General features: G+C 43.7%; 4 protein-coding genes across 4 annotated transcripts; all 4 read left to right on the plus strand.

The window, feature by feature from the left end:
- Positions 1 to 1,852, plus strand: FOMMEDRAFT_23813 (mitogen-activated protein kinase). The gene is made up of 5 exons (XM_007271355.1): positions 1 to 184; positions 240 to 433; positions 495 to 555; positions 608 to 930; positions 987 to 1,852. Exons 1-5 carry the CDS (start codon positions 100 to 102, stop codon positions 1,458 to 1,460), a joined length of 1,137 nt encoding a protein of 378 aa, XP_007271417.1. The 5' UTR covers positions 1 to 99; the 3' UTR covers positions 1,461 to 1,852.
- Positions 1,853 to 2,138: 286 nt separating this feature from the next.
- FOMMEDRAFT_171179 (uncharacterized protein) lies at positions 2,139 to 4,137 on the plus strand (the record flags this gene model as incomplete). Its single annotated transcript, XM_007271451.1, has 3 exons — positions 2,139 to 2,788; positions 2,845 to 3,811; positions 3,872 to 4,137. The coding sequence occupies 3 exons, from the start codon at positions 2,139 to 2,141 to the stop codon at positions 4,013 to 4,015; spliced, it is 1,761 nt and encodes a 586-aa protein (XP_007271513.1). The 3' UTR covers positions 4,016 to 4,137.
- A 2,584-nt stretch (positions 4,138 to 6,721) lies between these two features.
- Positions 6,722 to 7,760, plus strand: FOMMEDRAFT_31998 (uncharacterized protein; the record flags this gene model as incomplete). Its single annotated transcript, XM_007271371.1, has 4 exons — positions 6,722 to 6,842; positions 6,954 to 7,020; positions 7,213 to 7,241; positions 7,309 to 7,760. 4 exons carry the CDS (start codon positions 6,722 to 6,724, stop codon positions 7,758 to 7,760), a joined length of 669 nt encoding a protein of 222 aa, XP_007271433.1.
- A 423-nt stretch (positions 7,761 to 8,183) lies between these two features.
- On the plus strand, positions 8,184 to 11,768 carry FOMMEDRAFT_171180 (uncharacterized protein). Its single transcript, XM_007271452.1, has 7 exons — positions 8,184 to 8,483; positions 8,900 to 9,477; positions 9,596 to 9,663; positions 9,718 to 10,093; positions 10,150 to 11,180; positions 11,239 to 11,275; positions 11,337 to 11,768. The coding sequence occupies exons 1-7, from the start codon at positions 8,291 to 8,293 to the stop codon at positions 11,463 to 11,465; spliced, it is 2,412 nt and encodes an 803-aa protein (XP_007271514.1). The 5' UTR covers positions 8,184 to 8,290; the 3' UTR covers positions 11,466 to 11,768.
- Positions 11,769 to 12,376: the final 608 nt, after the last annotated feature.

Genomic DNA, 12,376 nt, shown 5'->3' on the forward strand with positions numbered 1-12,376 from the left:
CTCCCTTCCCTCGTCCTCTTCCCCTCGTCGTATCCGTCCCTCCGTGTCGTTTGCTCGTGCCATCTCAAAGAGAGATTGCATTTGAATTAATTAATAGTAATGCCTGATCCAGCACAAAAGTCAAAACATGCACATGCAGCCTCCCAGGGTCAGCCTGCGCCGCGAAAGGTCCGGTTCAACGTTGGTGAGTGTCTGAAGGGATTTCTGTGGCTGTATCAAGAAAACTGACAGCAACATAGGCACACAGTATCAAGTTCTCGATGTTGTGGGCGAAGGCGCGTACGGAATTGTGTGTTCAGCCGTTCACAGGCCAAGCGGCCGGAAAGTCGCAATCAAGAAGATCGCGCCCTTTGATCACTCAATGTTCTGCCTCCGAACACTACGGGAACTGAAGTTGCTCAAGTTCCTCAGTGAATCCGGCGTTAGCGAAAACGTACGCCTCTGCCCTTGTATTTCTCTTATTGTCCAAGTCGCCTCATGTGGCAATCGTGCAGATCATCTCTATTCTTGATATTATCCGCCCCTCTTCATTCGAAGCCTTCAAAGAGGTCTATTGTCCGTGGCTTTATCTTCTTTCAGGAAGTCGTATTGCTGACTATATGCGCAGTAATCCAAGAACTTATGGAAACAGACATGCACCGCGTCATCCGAACTCAGGATCTTTCTGATGATCACGCACAGTATTTCATTTACCAAACTTTACGAGCCCTCAAGGCACTTCATTCGGCCGACGTGATCCATCGTGACTTGAAACCTTCCAATCTACTCCTAAATGCCAATTGCGACCTGAAGGTCTGCGATTTTGGTCTAGCCCGCTCCGTGAAGACCGCCGAGCCAAGTGGCACCGAGACTGGATTTATGACGGAATATGTGGCGACGCGGTGGTACCGAGCTCCAGAGATCATGCTGACATTCAAACAATATACTAAGGTCAGCACACCTATTTGTGATATCTACAAACTTCTCATTCTCACACGGTTGCACAGGCCATCGACATTTGGTCTGTTGGTTGCATCTTAGCCGAGATGCTCTCCGGGAAACCTCTATTCCCGGGACGTGACTACCACCACCAGTTGACCTTGATTCTTGATGTTCTCGGGACGCCGACACTCGACGAGTTCTACGCGATCACGACCAGGCGATCGCGAGATTATATCCGGGCTCTTCCGTTCCGCAAGCGACGACCCTTCGCTACTCTGTTCCCGAATGCTTCACCACTTGCGATTGATTTCCTAACGAAAACCTTGACCTTTGATCCCAAAAAACGCATTACGGTAGAAGAAGCGCTTGCGCACCCTTACCTCGAGGCATACCATGATCCGGACGACGAACCAGAAGCTCCGCCGCTCGACCCCGAATTCTTCGAGTTCGATCTCCACAAGGATGACATCTCGCGCGAACAGTTGAAGCAGCTTCTGTATGAAGAGATCATGTCTTTCCGCCCCCAGCCTATTACATGATGTTATGATGGGTTAAATGAATCACGAGGAAATAGACGGGTGAATTATCAGGCAAGACAAGATGGAAGGAATGCATGAATACGGACAGACTCTGTCGCTGCGGCTGGCCGAGTGGCAGCACTTTGGATTGGTTAATTTTTTGCAGTTCCCACATTATATTTCTCTTCTGGCTTCGCGGATACCTATTTGAATTGCATTCGTGGCTGGTACATAAGCAAGGAGGAGCTGTGTCAGAGTCGTTTGTGTCGGTCACATATCTTGTCATTTCTCAGCTGTTATTTTGATTCTCTGTTTCGTGCTCCTTGCTTTCCTGATAAAATATGTATAAACTGTAAAACATACTATTGCCGCGCATCATCTCAATTCATTCTTATTGGTGCAATGTCATTGAATTGGTGTTCGACATTGAATATGTGCCAAGGAGCGACTTTATATATTTATGCGTAGTATTCAAGAATCCATGTGTTTCGTGCCTGTGTAACTACTATTTCAACAACTTATATTTACATAATCCAGGTACCTTGCTGCTTATTAATCTTACGGTCATGTGACGTCCGAGGGCTCAGTCCGCGCATCACGTTTAAACAGCACGCGACAGAGATCCTCTTTGACTTTCGACCTCTTTGACCACTGACCATTGCCATAAGCACTACTCCTCTCGAATACTCAACAGCTACAATGTCAGACGACTACGACGAAGAGGAAAATCAGAACGTGATCATTGACTGTGATATCCTCGAAGCCGCAAAGGAGAACATTCAGCCACTTGCTTCCGGACGGCGCGTTACAGCACTTGCAAGTGTCCTCAAGACTCCGCATGGCATACGGAATGCAAAGCTTGAAGCTACTAGGGAAAGACTTCGAGAGCGCGTTCGTGAGGCCCAGGCTCGTGTTGACAAGCTCAAGACTTTGAACGACCAGGCCGAAAAAGAAGCTTATGAAGGTTCTAGAGCCGGTGAGGATGTGGACGACAGGGATGAGGAAGATGAAGAAGAAGAAGGCGATGAGGATGAAGAGTTCACTCTGGAGGAGGCTGAGGCGATTCTATTAGACGCATATGTCAGGCTCGTGACATGGATAATCGAGCATTACCCTCGCGGACAATCTGCCGCTTCAGGTATCCTAGAGCAACTGGAAGAAGCAACACGTGCAATGCGCCATTCGGAATACGCCAAAGGAGATCCACGCTACTTAAATCTATGGATACGGTATGCAAGCTACGTCGACCACCCTGAAGTCATATATGAGTTCCTACTGGCAAATGACATCGGGACAAAATGGGCGAAATTGTACGAGGAGTATGCATCGCTACTGGAGAAGATAAATAGGTAAGAGAGCTGTTCAATTGTGAAATGCTATTTGCTGACATGCCAAAATTATACAGGCGTCCAAAAGCAGACGAAATTTATTTACTTGGAATTGCAAGGAAGGCGGAGCCTCTCGAACATCTTGAGAGACGGCATCGTGATTTCCAAAAGCGCATGATGGTTGCAGCTCCTTTACCAGAAACAGACTCGCCTACGAATGAAGAAACATCGACCACGACTCCTTCAGCTCCTTCAGCTCCCGGTCGGCGACCTCTTGCTGAATCAAAGTCAACCTCTGCAGCCTCATCCACACCTTTAACCTCGGCCTCCTCGGCCTTCGACGTATTCTCTGCCCCATCATCTTCATCATCCATAGCCCCTGGTACTTCTCAAGGCAGGGCCCGTCCGAACGGACGTATTCCAGTCTACGTCGACCCTGAAGGGAAATCCGAGAAAGCTCCAGGCAACGCTTGGCCCGAGCTCGGAACTCGAGCAGAGCGTATCAAGGAAAATAGACGGGTTCCAGAGAAGATGCAAGGTGCCGTTCTGAAGCAGAAGGGCGCGGCAAAGGCTGCTACGATGGAGGCTGCTGCGCGGGCGAGGGCTGCGCCGAAGTTTGTACCGTATAGAGATCCTCCGCAACATTCGAATGCTGTTGCGTCCAGTTCACGATGCAAGGTCATGCCAGCGACGGCTGCAGAGTCTGAATCTATCCCTTCCCCTACGACGTCTGGCCCTGTAGCTAAGTTCGTGCCGTACAAAGATCCAGAACCTGAAAGCTCTACTCGTGGCTCAAAGGCCAAAATAGTGCCTTTCAAAGATCCAGAGCCTGTAACGTCGCCTGTCTCGCAAACCGCCGCTAAGTTTGTACCCTTCAAAGATCCAGATGCGGGATCCGACGCACGGCGGAGCAAACGACTTGCGTCAAAGGGGCTATCGGAAAGTAAATCCGAGCCGCTTACGAAGACCGAAGAGGATGAACTTCCAGCCAACGACAAACCTAGTCAGGGTTCCACGGCAAAGTTCGTTCCATACAGAGATGAGGTACATTTTCTCGCATTGTTATGAAATTATAAGCTGACCTTGCCATCGATTTCATGTCAGAATATTGAACAACGCCCAGCAACGTCGTCGATCGTTCCAGAGACGGTGATGCGTCCAAAGCCTGTTGGACTTGGTGTCTTGGGCGCAACCCGTGAGGCTGAGGCGCTTCGGAAGGACCCGTTCAAGAATTATAAAGATCTCTGAGGAAGTAAACTTCCAATCTTTTTCTTGAAACTTCATTCTTGTTCCCCGGGTTTGATTGGCTTGTTTCTTGTCCCTTGTTATTCGTGTATATGTTCCTCTAATACTACTTGGGAGAAATCTTTATACTATACCGCTAACTACCTGTATAATTCAGAAGGGGTTTAGGTTGCAGTATAGCAGTGCAAGCTGTAGCGACGCACGATTCAATTATATTAGGTAAGACTGTAATAAAATATTGGGTGAGGCAGTAATATTTCAGTTACTGTGAAGAAAGCTATCATATTGTTGCAATAACGGACGTGCGTGCTATTTCGAAGCCTATTGTCTTCCTCCACGATAACTCTCATGGATGACCCTGACTCTGACCATGGAAATTCTGAAACAGGAATTACTCTGCTTCATTGTACTATTCCACATATCCTTACAGAGCTGACTCATTTGTACCTCTCTGAATGTGTTATCTTCAGGGAACCAAGAGTTGTCAGAGGTGATGTACATAATAATATTATAATGGGTCAAAATCATGTCAAAGAAAGAGGTAAGATCAAACTAGCAATCAAGTGACTACACTTCTATTTACAGGAGGATGTACAAATGGTATTGTCTTTTAGCACCCTCTGGTGCTCCACAGCTAGCTAATATTACAGTAATCTGTTTAGCTATTTGAAATGGAGATCTATGTTTGGTATAAACTATAATATCCAAATATACTGTCTCTACTAAGCTATACCTTTGATTGTGTTACTAGTTATTCTCTACTAATATCTGTATGAGTTAGAAATGGATCAGCTTGGAAATATGTGAATACAAATCCAACTTGTAACATAATAAGATTGGTTAGCTTACTAATATTTTTTAGGAACTTTTCTAACTGTGTTTCTAAGATGTCTGGGTTACTAAAGGCTTACATATTTATACAGTAATAATATAGTTCACTCTAACATTAAATCAGTATACTAATTCCTTCTGGTAGCAACTTTAATAAAGAATGTTATTATCATATTATATTCTGAAACAGCTCTCATATGTGATTTTAGAAGTGTTCCAAACTTTACTAATAGAACTGTAAAGTTGTTTAAGAGCTACTTTTAAACACTCCCCTTTTTAACTATCTGACTTTGAAGTTTCCTTTTAATCTGACTCTTATTCTGTTGTCTTATAGCTAACAGAAGTAAATTAAACTCTAGCTCATTATAATAGAGACAAGTTATATTTACTACTGTCACTCTTTATACACTACTTCTGAAGAAATGTATACATATAGAAAAATAAATGTAAGGTATTTAACAAATTGTATTAGACTACTTTCTATATTAACACAGTACAGCCTGGTTTTAGTCCTAAGGTAATAGGTAGTACTAATGTAAACAAATCTAATAATATAAGCTTTAAGATAGTCTTGACTCTAGGTCTGATCTTACTAAGGTGAGTACTGTTCAAAACATACTTATACACATGTATAGAGTATTATAATGTATCTTTACTCTCAATATCAACCTTACTAACTAATAGAGAGAATTGCTTCCAACTCTGATTATGAAGAGTCTATAGTAAGTCCTACTGTGCCTACTTATATTATTCTAGAGATTCTTACTAAGCTATCTTATTTTAATCTTTCTAATCACATTGTATTTAAAGAGTTAAGAGTTATTAGAGGTGGGACATATAGTAATATTTTAAAGGGAGTATGTTTACTTAATAGTAGAGGAAGGGTAAAGGTAGTAATAAAGTACTTATGTTTCTATCTTTAGGAGGATATAAAGTAAGTATGTTTTCCTAGACATTTTACTTTTCTCTGAACACTTAATCATTTTAGCTTTCAGCTTTTTAAAAAGGAGATATATGTGTAGGTAAAAATAAAGTATTAAAACATTCTTCCTTTGTTAGGATATGCTTTTAATACTAGAACAGGCTATCTATTACTTGTGTTAGAATAAATAGGTAGAGGATTAGCTTAGACATATATGACTAGTAATTCAAGTTACAATGTGATACAATTAGTAAACTAATTAATAGTCTTTTCTCCTATTCCTTCTGAATAAATTAAAGATAATTGGAACTACTAAAGAGCTTGTATATCTTTACACTAAGAACATTGTTTACTCTAATATTAAGTTAGTATATTACTATCATTCAGAATAAATTGTTTTTATTGTTTATAACTCTATAATAAGACAATATTATAGTATCTAATACTAGAACTGTACTTATATATAATTTTGGTTATGCTTGAATAGTTACTTCTAGTTATAGTCTAGCAAATCTTAGCTCAGGTATAAAAGGAACAACACAGTATATAACTTATAACTTCTAGTCTGAACAGAAGAAACAATATTATATTCTACAAATACTAATGTCTAAACATTTAGAATGACTGTTTATGTATATGAAATACTAACTGTACATACTCTCAGCTCAAATTCTCTAGTCTGTAAGAGCTATTCACAAGGTACTGTCCTTACTCTAACTGTAGAGAATAATAGGTTATAATAGCTATTATAAAACATAAGCTTCTATCTCTTCTATCTCCTTCTAAGACTCAGAATTCAGAGTGTAACAATATCCTCTAGAGTTTATGTCAACAATACTAGAATCACCAGCCTACAGCTTGTATTAAAATGGAATCCATTATTACTATGTTACAGAATTTTTAGTAGAGAAGACATTCTCCTATTAAGGTTGAGTTGTCTACTCCTGAGGAGGACAATGAAGAACAAGGTCAAGAAGTTGTACATTCTGTTAAGGAGGGCAATCAAGATTAAGGCCAAGAAGTTGTATATACTATCTTTAAACACTTCTAAGAGCAGATTAGTAAATCAACTATTTAGTAGGTAGTAAATCCTGTTTTCTTAGAGAATAAGCTAGAGTACAATATACATAGTAGTCTGTCCCATTCTTTTTTCTATTGTACAATCTTTTTTCATTTTCCTTTAACCAGGTGAACACAATCAAAACCTCTCACATTATTCAGTACACTCAATATATTACTATTATGACATTACCTGGTAAGCTGTAAAACATTAAAGGCCAGTTACTGTTAGCTATGACCCTGTTCAGCAAAGTCACTTGCACAGACTGTCAGAACAACCAGATACTAGAAACAGCTTCCTTATAGTCAGATACAACATTTTCTATCCTCCTATAAGAAGTAATTTCTACATTTATCTATCAGAGCATACTACATCCCTGTCAATTAGTACATTACAGCAGAACAGAGAGAATCTCAGTAGGTCCTGACTTCTTATCAGTCTTTAGTAAAGGCCCTCAATTTTATTTTATTTCTTATATTCCAGGAAATACAAATCATAACTTTTCCCTCTGTGGTTCAGATTACAAGTCAGGACCTATTACACATTTGGCACCAACTGCTGTCACTCTTTCTCTTCATGGGTCAACTCTGACAGGGCAGTTACCTGTTTCACTTCCAAGACATTGGGAAATCAAGGCAGTCAGCAGGGTATCAGAATACAACTCATTAACAACTGATGATATTCTGTGGGCTGTGTACTCGTTCTTCGACAAATTTGTCCCTCGTGAAGAATGGGATCAACTTGGCAAAGGCACAGTGGCACAGCAGCAGGTTTCTCAAGCATACTATTGCCGCAAGGAATTACGTGGCTCAACTGACCTGATAAGGGGTATGAAGCGTATTGACTGGCTGTGTGGTTGGACTGTGCTGCTTGGCATTGAGCACTGGCCAGGCAATAACTACGAGCTAGTTTTTGCAAAGGGTGGAGCTGTATAAGGTACAGCCCGGCAACATATCTTTTAATTTAATCGACACTAACAGTTGTCTGTATAGGAGCTTGTATATTGCGAAACGATAGGGAGGTGCTTGTTGGAACTTGGTTTTACTCTGACAATTTCCCCCATAAATCAATCCGGATAGAGGAGTGCTTATATTATTCATGATTTCGATGTAAACATTCAGCATATAGTCCTTATAATAATTTTCTTTAGTCTCGACTATAATCCGTACGAGTGGAAACGGAAACAATCGTTGAACGTCGTTCTAAGTTCTGTCCTTTATATTACATTTGTACAAGTTACCCTTGTGAAATTGTGCGGTATAAACTTTAGAGTACTGATTATTTTATTACATAATACTACCAAAGTGGGATGAATTGTGCGCTGAGCAGAGGAACTTTTTGACTGCAGCGACGACAATCGCGAGACCTGCTGCTCATCGTTGCACGCGTCCTCCAGCGTGTCGTCCACGTTCATCTCGCTCGCTTTATATACCTTGCGACTGTACGCACATTCTGCGTCGTAATCATGGCGGCACCACCGCAACCTCACCCTTTCCTGCACGAACCGCTGCTCTACATCTCTGGTCTTCCTTCTTACGTCTCCGACAGCGCACTCGCGCAGGCATTCGAATCTTGCGTTCCGTTCCGTCCACATATCGTCAGAGATGGCTCTGATAGGCCGCTTTCTGGATCCATCGAGTTCAGGGAATTGGATAAAGGTGTGTCCTTCACTCCAAGAGATTGATGGTACAATTTTCGTCGTCTGTTGGAAACGGCTTCTGTGCACGCGTTTATGCTCGCATTCCACGGTGCATTTCCTTCTCAAGTCCATTGTCATCCTACTGGTCTCTGTAAGGAGCTTGACAGATGCATTGCTCCTCGATGTAGCCGCATGCTGACCGCGTAGCCACTCGTGCGGCTTGCCAAACACTTCACGTTGTCAAGCTTCGCGATGCACCGCATGCGTGTTACGTTCGTTCGCACACTGACCTCATTCTCGGATTCGAAATTTAACCTACGTGTACATCACGCAAGTCTTGACTTCTGTTTACTCAAAATTCCAGTTCTTGTGGTTCTCTACTCCTCTATAGCCTGTCCCACTGATTCTGTATATTAATCGCTTCTTCATTTATAGCTGAAAAGGCACTTGCAACGCTTCAAGGCCGTCCAGTTCCAGGCGCTGCTGCCAACGTAGCTATTCGGCTCTCGCCCTTTCCACCTGACCAGCAGGCTCCTACTCCCACTCCATCCGCTTCTCCCCGAATCGTGAAGCAGCTCCCGCCTGGTTACACAGATTCTCAATTATACGATCTCTTTAGACCCTTCGGACCTCTTGCCAGCGTCCGTACACAGACACTGTTCGGGACAGATACCGGTGTACTCGAATATTGGCGCGAAGAAGACGCAAAAGTCGCAGAAGCAGAGATGCATTGCGCTGAAGTCGAGAATCAGAATATTGCTGTACAAATATATCACCCACGTCGTGCTCCCGGAGGACCTGGAGAATTTAGTCCCGTTGCTCCTCCATTTGTTCCGAGCGGAGTCCCATACCCTCCACATACTGGTCGTGGAGCGTCTCATTCGCCATCTCCGAGGCGGATGTCTGGACCATTTGTTCATGGGCCCGGGCAGCAAGTTCAGTTCGCGCCGCTCAGTGGTCCTGGGGCTGGTAGCCATAGTGGACTGATTGATCCATGCAATTTATTCGTGAAGGTGTGTAGACGATTTCAATGTCTCTCCCATTGCCCACGTTTCGGGCTGTCATGCATTACGGCATTTTATAACACTTTCCTCTGACTACGTATCTCGGCCTGACCCATTTCCTGTGTAGAATATCGACGAGACCATCGACTCGGGGACATTATTCCAACACTTTACCCAGTTTGGACAGATTGTTAGGTACAGTTTACTTTTGTCACTCTGATATTTCATCCTGTTAATACGTGTTTGTAGTGCGCGTGTGATGCGGGATGAGAGCGGGCGCAGTCGTGGTTTCGGCTTCGTTTCTTACCAGACACCAGACCAAGCCGCTTTAGCACTGCATTCTATGAATGGCGTCGTACTCGGTCAGAAGCAAATTGTTGTACGCCTCCACGAGCCGAAACAACTTCGGCAAGAGAAGCTTGCAGCGCGTTTTGCGGGTGGGCATAACAATCATCCTCGCAGCCGAAGTGGCGCAACAAGTCCAACCGCAAGTGAGGGAGGCGATAGTCATGGTTGGCCAAGCCCTCACGGAGGGTTTCAAAGTCTTGCAAGTCCAGCATCGGGATACAGTGAGCGACTTGGTCCTGAACAACGTGCACGTCGTGGTTCTGGCAGCTACTACAACGTATGCAATTATATCTTTTTCTCCAATATATAGTTGTTGAAAGAGAAGTTTTGCAGGCTGCGCTTTCTGGACAACTCCAGATGGCTATGTCCTATGACGAACTATCTGCGATGTCATCTGTGGTAAGGAAGGAAGTACTCTCAGGAGACCTGCAGCGACGGGTGAAGTCGCTCAATGAAGTCCCGGAATCCGAGGTCGATGGAGTCGTCAACGCTCTTCTCGGATTGTCACTTGCAGAAGTCGTCGATGCTATTCATGATTCGTCTCGTTTCTCTGCGGCCGTCCAGAATGCTCAGAAATCATTAAAGAGCGCACCTGAATCCCGCGATAAGTCCAAAGAGCGATCTAGGAAGTCCCCTTCTCCAGCAGAGTCGGCAGATTCGCGATTGCTGGATCCAAACGTTTTGGCTGCTACAGCATCCGCACCCGACCATCCGTCAACACCCATTTCGCACTCCTCACCACTCTCGACGCCGCCGCGTACATCGTCCCCAGCGTCGAATGCAATTCCAGGTGGAGGAGGAGCATCAGAGCGCGAACGCCTTCGCGCAGCTGTTGGGAGAATTGAACCCGACTCAGATCGTGCGGCAGCGATCACCGAGCTACTTATGAGTCTCAGCAAGCGCGAGCGCGCTATGTGCCTGTTCAACGTCGAAGTTCTGCGTGGGAAGGTTGCGGATGCCAAGCTTGTGCTTGATAGTGATGACGGTGATGTCGAAGAACCATCCGCGGTCACTGCGCCAGTGACTCCAGCAAGGAAGTCCACCGCATCAAGTGCTCTCGAGGACTCGCCTCAGACGCCGGCCTTGTCATCTCGTGCGCCATCGGCGGCGGCATCTCCTGCTGCGCCTTTGACGCCACCCAGCAAGTCCGTAACGGGCACTCTTAGCGCATTACCTACTTCAGTCGACAAGCTCGCACAGTTGCCAGCTGCGAAGATCATCGAGATTGTGCGCGATAACTCGACGGCTGAAGCGCTGGGCCTGTCCAAGGCGGACCCACTTATTATAAAGGCTACGGATGAGTTCGTTGATTCGCTTCGAGAAATGCCCGTTCCGAAGCAGAAGCAACAACTTGGTGATAAACTGTAAGCATATGAAGCAGAGAATAAATGTAAGCAGTGCTGACTATTTCCTTCCTTGCAGTTTCCGAGTAGTAAAGGGATTCGGCATCAAAGGAGCGGTAAGCTGCCTCTCTTCTCGTTATGGTTTATCTCAGACGACTTACATTTTGATGTCTACAGCCTAAAGTCACCATCGCACTCCTCGATCAAGAAGAACTTCGACCACTCGCACACCTAATGAACAGTTACCCACCCGTCCTGAAAGAGAAAGCACTCCTTGCTCAGGCAGCTTTGTCCACTAGCAAGTGAAATAGCATATATATACACAAAACGGCACTTCTTCATACCATTACCCCTCTTTTCCTCTCCCTTGTACAATTGCTTTCGTCGCGAGCTATAGTAATCGCTTTTACGGTTATTTCTTTACTCTTCCTCTTCTTTTCTTCATTGCTCAGCTACGTAATTTGCATTTCTCGATCCTGTTACGACTAACGCCTTTTCACGAAAATGAATCTCATTTCGTTATTTCACTTTCTCTATAATTACCTGTTTCCCCTCCCTTTCCTTTCTCTTTACTCCTTATCCCATTGACTTCTCGTCATCCCAATTTACTCTTACCCCTCTCGTGCCTACATTCATCATGTCTTTACGTTTGTCCGTTTTTTATTGTTTGAAAATGTGGAAATGCTCTTCACATGTTTTTAATTCGTCATGGGGTTTAAGTCGTTTTTTTAATTTGTTGGAGTATTGGGATTGATGAGCCATGAACATCTTTGGGGTGCTGTAATGCCCTGAGTTGGTGTTACATGTTCCGAGTGTGTTATTCTAATATAACATGCATTGAAATATTTTATAAAATTCATTAACGAAATCACCACCTGAGGGACATACTGTAAGGGGCCTAATTAGAGGGTGTACAAGACCCTTGTAGTCCCTCTAATTAGGTACCTTTTGAGCTTTTCTCCCTAACTGTACTTAATACTAGACTTAAATAGTAAAAAAAATTCTAAGTCAAAATAAAATAAAATAAAATAAGTATGCTGAGTGCCCTATATGGCAACTGTGCCCTCCCCACCTGCCACACCTTGAGCTCACTGTCTCATACAGTGAGCACACACTTTCCTCTGTATCTTACTCAATTCTTAACCAAATTTCTTCATTATTCCTTTAAAATTAATGTAAATTTAGTTGGAACTCATTCATAACACAAATACAATGTT

This window comes from Fomitiporia mediterranea, assembly GCF_000271605.1.
Source record: "Fomitiporia mediterranea MF3/22 unplaced genomic scaffold FOMMEscaffold_17, whole genome shotgun sequence".
In the NCBI taxonomy this organism is placed as follows: Eukaryota; Fungi; Basidiomycota; class Agaricomycetes; order Hymenochaetales; family Hymenochaetaceae; genus Fomitiporia; species Fomitiporia mediterranea.